The following is a 16,607-nucleotide window of genomic DNA, read 5'->3' on the forward strand; positions in this document are numbered from 1 at the left end:
GCGCCCAGCGCATAAATTATGTAAAACAGAGCTCTGGGGGCGTTGAAAGAGGCCGGCCGTTAGCCAATGGGCGCCGCAGTTGGTGGGGCGGCCCAGCTGGATTTGCCTGAAGACAGGGTAAACAAGAGGTGATGGGCAGCCGAGGGGACGACCGCGGACCAATGAGGACGTGTCTGCTCTGGGCCACGGGCCAATGGCGGCGGGCGGAGCCGGCGGGGGCCGGGCCAGTGCTGCAGCGGGTTGCAGGGCGGTGCAGAGTCCGGAGGCCGGCGCGCGGAGCGGTCCTCAAACCCCGATCGCTGCGGCCCAGCCCGCCACCGAGGCGCGCAGGCGGGCGCGCGGAGTGGCCACTCAGGTGCGGGCTGGTTCCGAGTCCTCAGTCGGGCGTGCCTGGGGTGACTCCAAGAGCTAGCCGTCCCCTCCCCCCGAGGCCCGGGTTCGGTTCGGTTCCTGGGAGGCATCGGGCGGGGGCGGCTAGCGGTTCCGGAGCGAGCGGAGAAACGGGTTTCCGTACATCGCGGAGGAGGCACCCGGGGTGCTGTAGCGGGTGCAGGGAGCGGGGTGCGGGGCGCAGGCTGCGGGAGCGGGGTGCAAGAACGGGGTGCGGGGCGCGGAGTTGTGGGCCCCCGAGGGCCCTGGGAGGCTCGCGAGAAGAAACGCTCCGCGACTCTTAGGTGGGAGGGGGGCGGGCAGCAGTTTCAGGGGTGCTTCTCCAGAACCCCGAGAGTTAAATGACACCGACATGTGCAGCCTGCGGATGGGGATTCTGCCCGAACTTCTGCGGGCCTGGCAAGTTGGAGACTGGGCAAGCCGACCCCCAGCCCCCTACTCCCTCCTCTGCGGGCTGAGGGTGCCGGGAGCCTCCTGAGCTGCGGCCTGGAGGGGAGAGAACCGGTGCCGAGACGGCCGAGAGTGATGCTGGAGCCTCGTGCAGGATTCGGGGTCTGGCTTGCACGGGGGGTGGCGGGGAGAGTGGTTGAGTAGGGGGTGATGAAGGAAGGTGTGTGGGGTCGGGAGTAAATTACAGGCAGTTGGTATCACCCAGCGCCGCACCTCGTTTCTGAATGTGGGTGACTTTTATGAATGAAGCAGGTTTCTTTCGTGGACTCCGAGCTTCCTGAGGCTTTTTTTTTTTCTCTCCCTTTTTTGTGAATGAAGCATTGAGTTTTTTTTTTTCCCCCTAAAACGCGGGGGTGAGGGGCCTGCGTCGGAGGCTAGGCGTGCGTTGGGAGTGGGGGCGGGGGCGCAGCTGAAGGAGTTTTCATGAATGGGAAGGCTGGGAATTGGGTGGAAGTGTGTCTTGTTTTGTGAATGGGGCCCTGCGCGAGGGATCCAGTTACAGCCTCTACCTGCGGTGGCGGCCGCGGCTCGTTCTCCCATTCATAAAACCAGGCCCGCTGCGCGCCTGGGGAGGGGCCTCGATCCGGTCGCTGCGCCGAGTTAAAGTTTTCCTGGGGGCACTCGGATTTTTTTTTTGGGGGGGGGCGACGACGACAACACAAAGGAAGTGGTTTAAAACTCCAGGATGAACTGGAGCCTTCCCTGCAGGCTTTTAAAAGATACTTTGAACACAATGTTTCCAGCCCTTGAACTCCAAGGGCTGCTTAGAAGGTCCTCGATGCTGCTTTTGGATTCTCTTAGGGCAGTTTCTTTTAACAATTTTTTCAAAAGATATTTTTGTGCATCATGAGATTCTAAAAATATTTTACCCTCTGGTTTCCTACACGTTGTCCTCTTACCCACAACAGACATTTAATAATTTCTTAGGCCACAATTTAATCAGACAGATTTTTTAAATACAGCACAGAATTCTTTCATGCTTCTTGACTCTTCACTAAGGTTTTTCAGATTTGGATACTGGTTGGTGACATGACCGGGGGGGGGGGGGGGGGGGCCTCATTCTGAAAGGTGTTTGCACTGTGTGGAAGGCAGGCAGGGGTGTTTTTCTAGGAAGTTGTGAACTCTCTTTCCTTTGACTTTGAAAATATCTGATTACTTGGGCCAAGAGCTGGCTGCGAAGGGTTTTCTTGTATCCTGCTCGCTTATGAAAATTTGATATGGTGTTCTCAGCATGAAAAACAAGTCAGATGGAAGGGCTACTGTGAAAAAAGTTACCCCAGTTTGTGTGCAAGTTAAAAGCAATTGCCACTTAGGCCTTTCTATTATTTAGGCCTGGGGTGAATGAATTATCATGCCAACCCCCTATTGTTTTGACCTGAGTTTTTAGTTGGAAAATTAAGTGTTTAGGAAGGTGACACCTTCTAAACTTGTTTATTAGCTCCTCCCACATTAGAAAAGTGTCCTAATTCTTTTGTTGCTCTCTCCCAAGCCCAGCTCTTAGCAGTGTTTGATTGTTTTTGTTGGGAAATTTGACTTCATTGTTCAGTAAAGGGCGTTTTCTTTCCAAGGATCTTTTTGCTTTGAAAGGTTTTTTTTTTTGGGGGGGGGTGCTTTAGTAGAGATGCATAAATAGTGAAGTGGAATGGAGCTTCCTTTATATCTTGCTCTTCTAGATGTTTTATTCTTTTAGAAGCTGAGTTAATGGCAGATAATCTTTGTAAGTTGCCATGGAGATGTTTATGTCATTTCAGGTCTACACACCTGTTTGGACAGAAGGTTTAGGTTTTAAATAAAGAATTGTGTGTGAAGAAAGTATACTTTTGATCATTTGTTCCTGGAACTGTACCGAGTGTTTTTTACCATAGACCCACAAATAGATCTACGAAATACTTTGAGAAACACATGTATCTTAGTTTCTTAATTGCCAATAATTTGGAATACTTAACACGCAGTTCTCTAGTTCTTGTTACTGTACTATCAAAAACTTAATTATCTTAAAAACAAAACCTGCAACAAATATGTCCTGGAAGGTCGTTTTACAATGAAAGTAAGTTGAGAGGCTTTGTTGGATGGTTGGTTTTGGTTTATGTGGTAGACAGGCAGGCAATACTATATATACTAATTTTTTATATATAATTTTTTTTGTCACTGCTAGGGATTAAACCTAGGGCCTTATGCATACTTATGGCTAAGTGTTCTACCACTGGAAAACATCCCCCAATGATCAAGTAAATAGATTTGGCCTAAGTGCCTAGTAAGCTTTAAAAACTTATCCTAAAAGTTTACACCTTGGGTAGGCTTTGGGAACCTCAGAGAGGGGAGGTGACTTACTGCTCAGGCAAGAAGGAAAGAAAGACCCCACCCGCACCACACTTTAAACGCCCAAATTCATGTTACAGGAGGATCTCTATACGCCCCCAGAAACTACTCAATGCTGAAGCCTTTCACCGTGGTACCAGAGACTTTGGAAGCACCATGGATGGGTTTTGTGATCAGCAAGTCCCTTTTATGGTCCCAGGGGTGAGTTGGCATCTGTGCTGTTGTGTTCTTGATCTCCTTGTGTGGGTCCTCTTCCTCCTGGAGAAGTGGGCGGGCCCCCACCCACCTCTTTTCTTGCATTTGAATCTTCATTTGTTGGCCTCTTTCAGAAATCTCGGTCAGAGGAATGTCGAGGACGACCTGTGATTGACAGAAAGAGGAAGTTTTTGGACACGGATCTGGCTCACGATTCTGAAGGTAGTGTAGCCTTCCCTGGCTGCCGTGGCTTCCTCAGATTGCCAGTGTGCTGTGTCCTGTGCTTCTCCTTAGCACAAGCAGGATCCTCGTTCTGAATCTTTTTTTTTTAATTGCAGAGTTGTTTCAGGATCTGAGTCAACTCCAAGAGGCTTGGTTAGCTGAAGGCAAGTTTCTTGACGGTGCTGTTCTTCATGTAAAACATTCTACTGTGCCTTTCAGTAAAATACAAAGATCTAAAACAGAAATCTCTTTTCCAGCTCAAGTTCCTGATGATGAACAATTTGTCCCAGATTTCCAGTCTGATAACTGTAAGTACCTTTCTGTTGCTGACACATTCCTTCTGAAATTGTTTGGTCTTGGATCGTTCCCATCTAGAATACGTTCTAAAGCGATAGCCAGAGGATTTTGGACATTGGTATGCATGTATTTTAATAATTTCTGGCTCTGTTGAAGGCAAGATTTACTCAACATAATTTCAATAAAACTTCTTTTTACCTTAAAAGCTTGAACTCCAGAATTTTAAGTTAGTTTACTATCTATGATCTTATGTCAAACATTTCCTTTTCTTTTTTTAGATCTATCTGGGGGTGGGAGGTGTGTCTGTAATGTGTGTTGGTACTTGCAGGGACCAGAAGAGGGTGTCAAATCCCCAGGAACTAGAGTTACAGGTGGTCATGAGTGGCCTTTTGTGGTTGCTGGGAACCAAACTCAGGTCCTCTGGAAGAACAGCAAATGCTCTCAACTGCTAAGCCATCTCTCCAGTCCCAGGTTTCTATAGATTATATATTTTTTTCAAATCCTCTTTTGTTTGTTTGTTTGTTTGTTTTATAAACTTAGTCTTTGAGATGAGCATGTAGCTCAGTGGTATAGTACTTGCCTAGCATGTACAGGGTTCTAAACTCAATTGCCAGCAATGCAAAAAAGAGTTATGCTTAAGGCAAAGCCAGTGTGATGAGTCTGCCATTTTTCTTCATTTGAAAGGTACAGCACATACTTAATGGAAAATTCCTGTTGATTGTGGTTCCACCTAACATGTCAATTTTGTTTCTTCTAAGCTAATGAAGGGTGGTCACAGAATGACTTGATTGGCTCTTATTTGTCACGTGGTTGCTATGACCTCACTGTTGAGAAGAGTAAAGCCTTTTTTTAAAATCGTCTTTGGGTGCTCATTCCTAATAAATGCAGTGAGGAATTCTACAATGGCTCCTCATGCTGGCTGAGCATAGTTAGCTTTGCCTTGATCTTCCTGGGCTGTCCTCAACACATTTGGGGGCTTTATGGTCCAGGCAGAGCTACCAAGGACAAAGCTGGCTGATGAAATTGGAGCAGCCCAGGGCTGCTCTAGAGAGCATTAGTCACTGGCGAATGAGCAGGTTTAAGAGCGGGCTGGAGAACGCTGCCTCTCTTGAGAGTTGCATCATAGAGAAATTCATGTCTCTTAGTCATAGTTTATAATAGCAAGCACCTGAGCCAGACGGAGTTGATTTCTCATTTTGCACCAACAGATTCTTCTCAAAGTTTTGTTTTTATCTCTAGGGTGTATGTGTGCATGTGTGTGTGTAAAAATGCCACTGGGAGAGAGAGTATTTGGGTCCGTATAAAAGCGGGGTATTCTAAATCTATTAGATAAAAGAACAGAGGTACCAGCTAAGCATTCTGTAATGATAGGCCTCGTGTTCAAGGCAAAATGCCATGAAACTTGAAAAGGGAATAGGCTGCAACCCATAGATGAATGGCTGCCTTAGCTTTGTCACAGCTTGCTGTGGAGATTGTCTATACAAAAGGAAATGCTTATTATTGCCCTTTGATTGCTTACAAGTGATTGGGGGCCTGCCATTGAAAGGCTAGATAGAGATAACTCGTGGGGGTGGTGAGGGGGCAGTGTTTTCAAGGTAAGAGGCAGAAGCTACTCAAGCTTGTGTAGGTCTTAGCCATTCGCCCAGCCTTTTCAGTTCTTCTCCAGAGCAGGGTAAGCTGCAGACTGCCTGGGAGGTGGCTTGCGTGGCAGAGGTTCTTTGAAACGCTTTTATTACAGTTTGGTTCTCTGTATCCTGAAAGAGTTAAAAGGGAGGTGAGACAGCTGAGCTCAGATTGATTGCCTGCTTTGCTTGTTAGTGGGGAAGGGCTGGAGGGGGGGGGGATGCCAGTGAGTGGGGGTTTCTATCTGCAGAGATTCTTATCTGTGGGAGTAGGCTCCAGCAAAGAAATCAATAAATGTGTCTTGGTGCTCTAGAAATCATTCTTGCTCGGCAAATAGAATGTGCTAGGTTCTTTAATTAAAATACCATACCTTAAGTACAGGTGCTTTGGGAGCTGCCCCTGCTCACCAAATATGATGGGAGTTTTTGTTATTGTTGATGATGATTTGTTTGTCTGATTGCTTTTTGTCATAACTGCTTAAGGTGGAGCTTGTCTGTATTTTAAGGATAAAGTAGATGGTTGAGTAGCCTAAGAAAACCTCGTAATAATTATTTCCTGACTCTGACTGAGGTAGAGCTTGGGGAAGGGTGGAGTCAAATAGACTGACCTGCCCTGAGTGTTGAGGCAAGAGCCCCAGTATGGCTCGGGGGAGCCTGGAAGGAACCCTTCATTCAGGTTGCTGTGTTTGATTGTGGTTCAGGTTCAGCCAAGGGATCCCGGGGGGCGCCGATGGAGTCTGGCTACTGTCAGACTACATACCCTGCTTCCCTGTGAGCACTTTCCGTGGCCTTGTGTAAAGGACCAGCTCTCCCAACTGTCTTTTGGAAGATCCACATGAAAACCATGTTTGTTGTTTCTTGTTTGTTTGTTTGAACAACGGTATAGGCTCAATTTCTAAAAGAGACTATGTAATTGTTCCAGATTTGGGTACCTTGCCTGTAGACATCTACCTGTAAATGTGACTTAAAGAAACGAACCCGGGGGCTGGAGAGATGGCTCAGAGGTTAAGAGCACTGACTGCTCTTCCAGAGGTCCTGAGTTCAATTCCCAGCAACCACATGGTGGCTCACAACCATCTGTAATGAGATCTGGTGCCCTCTTCTGGCCTGCAGTCATATATGCTGTATACATAATAAATAAATAAATCTTTTAAAAAAAAAAAAAAAAAAAAGAAACGAACCCATTGTAAGTTTAACTGAAATGCCCAGCTCACCTCTTGTGATGCAGATTTTGTTTCTGTCTCAGGAATACACACTCTGCTTGTGGCACAGCTTTCTTACAGTGGCTAGAGGAGAACATGTTGGGGTTGGTTCTCTTTCCACCTTGTGTGTGGGTCATCAGGCTTGGTGACAAGCACTTTTATCCTCTGAGCCGTCTTGCTAGCTCCTTGTTGGAAATTTAAAAAATTCAAATCAAGAGAACAGAAAGTGCATCCTCTAGACCAGTGGTTCTCAGCCTTCCTAATGCTGCGACCCTTTAATACAGTTCCTCATGTTGTAGTGACCCCAACCATACATTTTTTTTGTTGTTGCCTCGTAACTATAATTTTGCTTCTGTTATAAATCATAATGTAAATATCTGGAATGCAGGATATCTGATATTCGACCCCCGCCCCCAAAGGGGTTGAGACACACAGGTAAGAACTGCTGCTCTAGAGCCTAGGAGCTCTGCCATGTGAGCACACCCCCTCCCAATAATCCCTTGGTGTTGAGAAGTGACTTGAAGATCCAAGATTGTTGGAGCTGGAAATCCCTTGTAGAGATAGTCTGGGAAAAAAAACAAAACAAAAAAAACCCAGCACATAGTTTGGGTGTGAATGGGAAGAATTCAGTGAAATAAATACAGTTTTTAATCCTTAAGGACAGCTGCAGCCCTGTTACCAGCCTGCTCCGTGGATCAGGACTCATCATTTAAAGGTCCAGAAGGTGACTTTCAGGGGAGTGCTAGGGAGGTAGCTGGGTTTTTATTTAGGACTTGGAAGAGATGTAAAACAGAAACATTGTTACAACTGACGGAATTCCTTAGTATAGAAAAAGGTGTAAAACTGCATGTCCTACATATAGTAAGTGTGTGTGTGTGTGTGTGTGTGTGTGTATGTGTATGTGCATGTGTGTGTGTGTTTTATAATAAGTGAGTATGTCACAGACCACATGTTACAACAAAACATGGGCTCTGGGGTCTCTGTAGGTCTCTCCACCCTTTCCCTACTTCACAGAGTTAAGTCAAAGCCACAGATAAGATTGGAACTCAGGAGTACTTTGGAACTTTGATGTGGGGATGAGGAAGCTGTTATGTTCGTTTCTCTGAGCTGGCTTCCTGGGTACTGATGAGTGTTTTTTAAATGCAGGTTTCAATTCTGATTTTTTTAAAACATCTCATTTGTTTCAGTGGTTGCATTGTGAATAATTACCAGCATCTTGAGTAACTTGAAATAGTTTATGCTAAGAGGCAATGATAAATCTTATTGTAGAGTCATAGTTCTGTACCAAATACAGTTTACAAAATGGTCTTAAAATCTGAATGACCCCATTTTCCCCTTGAGTTCTTTTTTAGATCTGTGTTTCAAAAAAATGAAAAATTAAAAAAAAATGACTGCAGGAAGTACAAGTAATTTCCCAAGGACCGGCTAATTAGCTGTTAAAATCAGCTTTTCATAAATTCAGTGCAGTAGATGGCCGAGACTAGGGTTAATGGTTGTATTAGCCCTGGAGCCTCAAACAGCAGCTACAGTAGTGACACTGGGGCCCTTCTGAGGAGAACACAGAGTTCTAGCCATGGGCCTTGGGGAGGGGGCGCTGGTAGCAGCCCTTGCTCTGTGGAATGAGGCCACTTGTAGGTAAAAGGACCCTAGATTTGTTGTTGGAGGATAAGAAAGAAAACTATAATCGACTTAGGAAGAGGAGGCTTGAAGTCAAGGCCATTGGTGTGTGCTTCTCAGGGAGCGTTAGTACTGAGAGAAGGGGGAGAGCAGAAAAGAAAGCTGATGGAGAAGTGTGAGGAAAACCCTGGAGGAGAGATGATTTGGCCCCAGACTTTATCAGTGACTTCCAGAGACTTTGCTAGCTCGTCCTCTGCTTTGTTGCAGACAGGGCTCTCAATGATGAGCGTCATTCCTGGTTCCGTAGCCTCTAGCATCCTGAGAACTGTTAGTGACCTAAGACCATTGATCTAAACGAGAGCCATATGGTCCAGTTAGGCATATTTAAAACAGTGGTGGTTCTCTTACTCCTCTCCAGTTGAGCCTGGAAGCCTGTCCAGTCCTTTGTATTTGGTGAGAAAACCTTGAGGAGAAGGGGAATTAATCTGTCTGCCAGGCCGAGCAGTCTTGTAGGTGCCAGAAGTAACAAAATCCTGGCATCCATCAAGAACTCACCATTTAGCCCCGGCATCCTTCGGCTTTATGAGATGAAGAGCTCACCAGTCCATGCTGTCTGCTGTTTCTTCTGTCCCATAGTATCATTATTGTGTTACGAGCCCCAGAAAAGAATATTCCTGGGGGTGAGGCAGGTTTGGGTGTGTGGGAGACAGTCAGCTGCTGTGTTTCTGGAGATTTAATGGCGGTGAAGAAGCAGCCTCGCTGACTTCCCCCTCCTGGGCATACAGTGCCCTTGAGCAGCTTGGGCCCCATCTGTGCCCTGGCACTCACTGCTTCTCCATTTGGAATCCAGGGAGCTCAGAGTCTCGTCATGTTGCGGCTCCCAGCTTTTGGATGGATGCCAGGTGTGCTGATGCCATTACCGGATTAGGTTAGTTTTTAAAAAATTCATTTTGTGAACTCATCAAGCTCATTTAACGGAGGCTTTGGTCGTCAGTTCCCACCATTGTCCCTTTTCTAGGCTTCTTTCAAAAGAGTGGCAAGACACTAGATCCCTGGTGTGGGTGTGGCATGTGAGTGTGTGTGGGCATAAGTCCTAACTCTTAGGTCCATTTGGGGGTCTGGTGCATAAGGTGACAGTGGACCCGTGCTCAGCTTTGCTGGGAGAAGAGCCCCTCCCCCCAAAGGCCCGCCCAGCAAACAACTGAGGCTCCCTCTGCTTAGAAAGAGGAAGTTAGAGAATTGATGGCAGAGGGTAGAGGATATCTAGAGCAGGCTAAGATCTAGGCCACGAGTCCCAGACTCACCTCCCAAACAGGCAAGGCCTTGTTTGGTGAGGGGACGGGCATTGAGAAGCAAAAGCATAAGACATTCAAAAATAAGTCTGGTATGAAGAAAACGGCCTGCAAGCCCCAAATGATCTCATTCAACTTTCCTGAAGAAGTATACTTTTCCTTGAAATCAAGTTTGGTTGACAGACAGGCTCCCTCCATTCACCGTCGGGGTAATTACTGAGTGTTTAGAGAGGAAAAAAAAAAGACCTAAGACATCAAACCAGTTTTTAGCCTTGTACCCTCTGAAGTCTTCGGAGATTTTCTCCTCCCACTCCAGATCTACACAGTCTTCCCTTTGCTGCCTGGACATCTAGGAGGGTATGCTAAACCCTCCGGGAGCCACTTAGAAGCCAAGAAATTGTTGAAATTCCTAATGTATCCCAAGTCCCTCTGCCCTGGGGAGGAAGCGATGGAGCTCCCCGGGTTGGCTACCAGGGATAAATGGGGGAAAAGAAAAAGAAGTCTGTCAGGGCAAGCTAAGCTCTCCGAGAGAGAGCTGCCCCCTACTGTAAACCAGGGCAAGGGAAATCGGTATTCTCTCCTGGAAGCTACAGTGATTCTAATTGGAGGCCGAGTAGTCCTGCTTACTCCTTTTCGCCTTTCCCTGAGGGCACTTCAGAACCGCATCAGCCTTGCGATTTCAGCAATAATCCTAGCCATTTGGGTCCTAGGGAGGGTGCAGACCCAGCCAGCGCCCCCTACTGCGTCTGGTTTTCTTACATAAACACAGCACACTGGGCGAGCAAGCTTCTCTGTGGCGACAGCTGAGCCCTGGGCACGAGTAGTAGGTCTGTCCCAGCTAACTGAGCTGCAGACTCCCCCTCCTGTCTGAATGGAGCATTCCAAATTGGTTGTGAATGGAGGGCGGGGCCCACTGGCAGACTTTTTCAATGAATAACCAGACCCCATTGTGCAGCCTGTGGAAAAACAACCAACTCCAACAACGCTGCGACTGTTAGAAATATGCGTGTGATTGGCAGCTTGGAGAGCCTCCAGAATTAGTTTCCTTTGGCCTGCTAACTGCTCCCTGCTCTCCAAGCCTGAGCTTAATGGGGTATGAGTTTTCTTTTAAGGGCTGTCCTTTAACTCTCTCGCTACCAGGCCAGTGACCTGAGCTATGAGGACGAGTCACAGTGGATCCGTGAAGCCGAGTCCTCCCTCCTTGCTTTGCCTGCCATTTTCTAGAGCGGCTGTCTAACGTAGTGGTAGAGGCCAGGGCGGGCTAGCTTCGCCAGAGAGGCTTGATCTGCGGATGGCAGGCAGCCTTCTATTTCCTCGGCGGCTGTGGCGTTCCTTCTCCCCCGAAGATGGCTGCCAGGTCTTCCAGACGCTGCTCTTTATAAACCCAGTCCGGAGCATTGGCGTTTGCAAGGCCGAGGCAGGTAGTGCTTGCTTCTAAGACTTTCATCATGGCCAATAAAACTGAACTCTCTCAATCCCTTGGCCTCTCTTTCGTTTCATTTTCATCTCTGCTCAAAAAGTGTTAACTTTAAAATGATGTCTCCCAGACTTCAGTACTTAGCTACAGGCTACCCTCACTGTGGCTTCACTACTTCCCAAACACCAATGAAAGGGTTGGCCTCTCCAATTAAATACCCAGAGAGTACCAGAAAGAACTCCACCTTGGAACAACTCCAAAGTCAGAGGAACCTCTTCGTGCGTGCAGGAAGTATTCGGCTTTAGGGGTACCCAGCTCAATAGGATATACCCTTAAATAGCCTCCAGTATCTTGGCTAACAGCCAGCTCCTAAGACACTCCCAAAGAGCAAGCTAGGCTAGGTCAGCGTTGTAGGACACTCACTCAGTTAAAGGGCAAAACTTAACTAGTAATGATGGGTGAGGTTTCGGCAGGATTTTAAAATGCTCTTCTGAGTGTTTGTCTTTTGTCCTCACAACCAAAATAAAATTGTTTATGTTTTGTCGTTAAGGGCTTTTCATCCCGAATATTTCCCTGGCAGCTGACCTTGTACCCCCTCCCCCCTTTTTTCTTAGGAGAATAGACCTGGGTAGATTGTCCTTTGCCAAAGTTGAAACCTGTTAGGTTGCTACACACACACACACACACACACACACACACACACACACACACACACACACACACACACTGGCTGAGGAGGCTGTTGTGGACATCAGCATTTCAACTGCAGGCCTGGAAATAATGGTCTAAAGAGTTATTCCCGCCGGGCGGTGGTGGCGCACGCCTTTAATCCCAGCACTCGGGAGGCAGAACCAGGCGGATCTCTGTGAGTTCCAGGCCAGCCTGGGCTACCGAGTGAGTTCCAGGAAAGGCGCAAAGCTACACAGAGAAACCCTGTCTGGGAAAAAAAAAAAAGAAAAGAAAAGAAAAAAGAGTTATTCCCAAGGGTCATGGATGTGCACCAAAGAGGGAGTGAGTGTGTAACAGGTTGATCCCACCAGCCAGTTCTCAAACAATGACATGGAGACTTCTTATTAATTATTCATTAGCTTAGGCTTGTTCCTAACTAACTCTTTAACTTAAATTAACCCATATATATTAATCTATGTTCTGTCACGTGGTGTTACCTCTCTTCTGTATTGTACCTCCTGTCTCCTCTCCATGTGGCTGGCAACTCCACCTTTCTTCTTCCCAGGGTCCTCTCCCCCCTCCAGGAGTCCTACCTAACCTCTTCCTGCCAAACTATTCTCCACAATAGTTAATAAGCTCTTTAGTAAATGAATCAGAAGGCGTGTTGGCAACATGGGTGTCTCCTGTACACAGTCAGCCATAGTGAAGGGCAGATTCTGGAGCCTGCCCAAATTTCCTAATCTGAATCTTAATGGAAAACAGTTGAATGGAAATCATTGCCCCTGTTACCTGAATACCCTGACATTTTCCAGTTGTCCTCTGGTCCTTTGTCTTCTCATTCCTTCCTCAGCAGCCGTAGAGTTTTATTTCTTGAGCGATGCTGAGAAAGCAGCATGTGGGATTTTTAACCTGCCCTTTATTTTTATGAATATTAATCTTAATCCCTGCTTCTCATTTCCCATTCCTGTTCACACTGAGAATTTCCTTTAGTCTCCAAGTACCTCCAGCAGTACAAAAGTCCTGTAATGTTTCTTGATATGTTCCTCAGCCACAGAACCGTGCTCTGCAGGGTCAGTAGTACCTGGTCCTGTACTTAGCACACAAGCATTTGTTTCATCCTCTCCCCACCCCACCTTCCAGGGCTGGTCTCCCAACTCTACAAAGAATCCCAAAGCCTAGGTTCCAGTGATGACCTCAGAAAGAAATGAATTAGGGCTAGTTCTTATTTCCTGTTTCCTCTTTTAGATGCATGTAGTAGTAAAGTGTTCGTTGGTGGTCTAAGTTGAGCAGCTGGTTCTGTGCCTCCCAGGAAATCTGCGTATGCTGGAGAAGCAGTCCCAGCACAGGTGCCCGGATGGGCTGCCTCCAGAAGGTGGCAAGTGACAGAGGAATAGTTCTAGGGAGAGGCCGCTTGCCTAAAGTCAGACCCCAAAGGTGAACTTGAAATATAAACTTGAAGGCTAAGAGTTTGCACAGGCCTTAATGCGTTTCTAGTACCTCTAACATTCCTCCCATCTGTTTGTTTTTTGTTTTATTGAGATGGTCTCTCTACATAGCCTGTTTTTAATATTTCTGAAATTTACTCTGTCAGTTTAGATGAGAACTATGTAAAGTGAGATAAAATTATTGAGACAGTATTGCTAAAGGTTCAGTTTGGGCCCCCCCACTCTCTCAAAATAATGCTCTATGCCTTTACCCTGCTGGGGCTCTCTGCCGGGCGTGACTTCACAGCCAGTCCTGCAGTGGTCAGTGAGACCACACTGGAGCCTGGAGAGTAAAACTCTGGAGGCCTCTTTTTCTGTCCTCTTCATACTGGTAGAGGTTGGATATTAATATTCTGGGCTAGTAGAAAAAGAGTCTGCAGGACTCTCAGCTCCTCCTTGGGTGTTCAAACTAATCAGTCACATTGTTACTCTACAGACACACTAAATGGTTGGCTGGGCTGTTTTAGGTCCAAAAGCTTGTCGTCTTTCCCTGGAATCGGCTCTGTTCAGGTGGACAAGCCCTTTCCCTGACTATTAAAGCGGTTTTTTGGGGGGGGAGGGGGGGCCTATATGTTCTAGTAGATAATTCTCACTCAGGAGTGCTTACTCTGCACAAAACGTTTCTTAAAGATTTTTATTTGTGAGTGTGTGTGTGTGTACACGTGTACACATAGAGGCTGAAAGAAGGCATGGGATCCCCTGGAGCTGAAGGGACAGGAAGGAGGCTGTGAGCTGCCTGACTTAGGTGCTGAGAACTACATTTAGATTATCTGGAAGAGTGTAAGCGCTAAGCCGTCTCTCTCTGGCCCCCAGAGTAAGAGACCCGTAGCGTGACCCCTACCTCAGTCTGGGTTTCTGTTCTGATCTTTTCCTCCTTTCAGTTCTAACTTTCGGGTTGGAGGTCTCTGGAGTCCCCTCTCTTAGAGTGAGAAAGCACCAGGTTCGCGTTGTTGGCATAGACACGTCCTTTGACCAACCAAAAGGAACCTCACAGATCCCAGCGCTTTGAGAGGGATGCTCAAGTATGGCGATGAAGGAAAGAATGTGAAACCAGTTCACCTGGGTTAAAAAAAAAGAGTGCTGTCATTGGCTTTGGCAACTGTAGTCCTTGGCGTCCCGTTTCCTTCCTTATTTGATAACAGGTTTTCTGTTTGTAATTATAAATGATGCAATTTGATATCAGGAGTCAGAGGCAGCTAGCTGGTCGGTGTTAGACCACTGGACACTCCATAGCACGTGAGGTCTGTGAATAAGAGGTGCCTGACTTGGAACCTATGCCCAAGGTGGCTTCCTCTCACTCCGAGACCAACTTTAGGGAGAAGAAAGGGGGCTTTAGTTGATACAGTGAATCTTTCCATTTAGCTGTGCTTTCTTTGAAAACGCCGTCATTGTTAGTACTGATAAGAGTCAAAGAAAGGGCAACGCCAGTGTTCTCAGACCCATGGCAACCTCTGATAGACGACCGCAGACAAGATGGCCAGTGTTTCTACCGACACTGCTGTATGTACTGAACCCAGAGTCTCACATGTGCCAGACGAGTCCTGTATCTGAGCTATTGCTTAGCCCCTGATCCAAGATTCTGTTTTTTCCTCAAATGAAGTCTCCAGGCTGGTGTGGAAGTAATAAGCTCAAGGTACCCCCTGTCCCCAACTCCTTTGTAGTGGGACCACAGGTACATGCCACCCCACGCTTCTCTTCGAAGAGCTTTGAACAGTGGTCTGTGTGTCTGTATGCACAGCCCAGTAACTCCAGTTCTTTCCGGAACCCTCTCGAGCCTTGCAGCAACTTCCATTCTCATGCAGCCGACGAGGAAGACAGCTTTGAGGACCACTGTGGCTCTTCCTAGCCAGGCTTTTCCTTTCTGTGTGTTCTTCAGAACATGGGAATCATTGTGTCCTTGACCACATTTCTTGCTTTCTAGAGAGGGAAGCCTTGAACTCTCCTGAGTCACCACGGTTTCCCTGGTCTGCTGTACTGTCCCCTCTGATGGGTTGCACATCACACAGTGGTCTCCTAAGTTGACTTTCATGGGCAGCGTTTAGTTTTTTACCTTCTGGGTTTGATGATTTAATTATGGGATGTCAAGTGCTCCAGCCAGCTGCTAGATACTGCATCGTTGAACTGAGCCTACCAGGAACAAACCTCTAAGCTGCCTCTCCTCCCCCATTTATATGTAGTTAAGAGCTCAAATAAACATCATAGTTCCTGAAATGTACCAGTACCTGTAGCAGGAATCTTAGAAGGTCTTATTAATAAAATCAAACTTGTGAGCCAGGTATTGGGGTGAAGCTGGAAGATCAGAGATACAGAACAAGCCACAGCCACCTCACCTCGCCTCGCCAGTTCCTCAGCTGGTCCTGTTTCCTCAGACTGGAAGCCTCTGAGTCCTCATCCAGAATGAATCTCAGCTGAACTGCTGCTCAAAAGCCTAAATGCTTAACCAGCCAAATGCTTAACCAGCCAAATGCCTCTAGTTTCTGGTCCTCATGCCTTATATACCTTTCTGCTTTCTACCACCACTCCCTGGGATTAAAGGCTCGCTTTCTGGGATTAAAGGCGTGATGAGTCACCATGCCTGTCTGTATCCTTGAACACGTGGATTTCTGCCTCTGGAAAGCTAGGATTAAAGGCGTGTGCTACCACTGCCTATCCTTTATGTTTAATATTGTGGCTGCTCTGTCTCTGACCCCAGATAATTTATTAGCATGCACAATATTTGGGGGAATACAATACCACAAGTACCTGTCTAAAGCCCCTTGTCATGCCAGTGTCCCTGCCCACAACTGAAATGGCTCTGTGAATGGAAAGCCATTTCCATCTTACCCTGCTTCAGTCATAGCCAGGAAGTTGTTCTGGGGGTTAAGTGGCAGTTCTAACCCAGAGCCCCCAAGGCCAGCAGCACCCCGTGTGCTAGGGCACCTTCGAAACTAGACTGACTTCTCTGTTCGATCCGTCTCCTGCCTCTTGTAATTTTCCACACTTCCCGGAGCAGTCAGACCATAAAATAGTATAACATGACCTCCACACAAACCAGAGTTAGAAATGCTGTCCCAGCCCGTGTACACTCTTGGCACTGAAGCTTAACTCCATACCCATCCAGCGTGTCCCCAGAGGAAGCATATGCCCTGCCAGCCCAATGCATCATACACGTTACAGCTTAGAACCACTGCGCTGGTTTCGGGAGTCCACAGCCTAAATCTAAGCTTATTAGAGATAAACAGACATTGAGAGGAAGGTTTACGCAGCAGGGTGCCTTTGTGTTACCCTATCTGTGTGACTGTTCAGGTCTGTGAGCTGTTAATTCCTGTGTCTTGGGAGAGAGACCCTTCTCCAAGGCGGCTTCATGGAACTGTCTGAGAATTTTAGAGCTCCGTTCTCTTACTAGCTCGATTTCCTTTAAAATTCTAACTCTTGCATTTGGAGACCCTGGT

At 47.0% G+C, this 16,607-nt stretch overlaps 1 protein-coding gene across 5 annotated transcripts in view; it reads left to right on the forward strand.

Moving 5' to 3' along the window:
* The first annotated feature begins 223 nt into the window (after nt 1–223).
* The window catches only part of Etv5 (ETS variant transcription factor 5), a 64,422-nt gene continuing 48,038 nt past the window's right edge, over nt 224–16,607 (forward strand). For 4 of the 5 annotated variants that reach the window (XM_052740213.1, XM_052740215.1, XM_052740214.1 and 1 more), the window contains exons 1-5: nt 224–355; nt 3,240–3,360; nt 3,489–3,576; nt 3,693–3,740; nt 3,834–3,884. In XM_052740213.1, the coding sequence (XP_052596173.1) occupies nt 3,316–3,360; nt 3,489–3,576; nt 3,693–3,740; nt 3,834–3,884 (232 nt within the window). In that variant the 5' untranslated portion in view covers nt 224–355; nt 3,240–3,315. Of the gene's footprint in view, nt 356–710; nt 943–3,239; nt 3,361–3,488; nt 3,577–3,692; nt 3,741–3,833; nt 3,885–16,607 lie in introns of those variants that run through there. The other variant, XM_052740216.1, reaches the window with a different exon arrangement.

This window comes from Peromyscus californicus, unplaced genomic scaffold (assembly GCF_007827085.1).
Source record: "Peromyscus californicus insignis strain IS unplaced genomic scaffold, ASM782708v3 Scaffold_16__1_contigs__length_79575227, whole genome shotgun sequence".
NCBI lineage: Eukaryota > Metazoa > Chordata > Mammalia > Rodentia > Cricetidae > Peromyscus > Peromyscus californicus.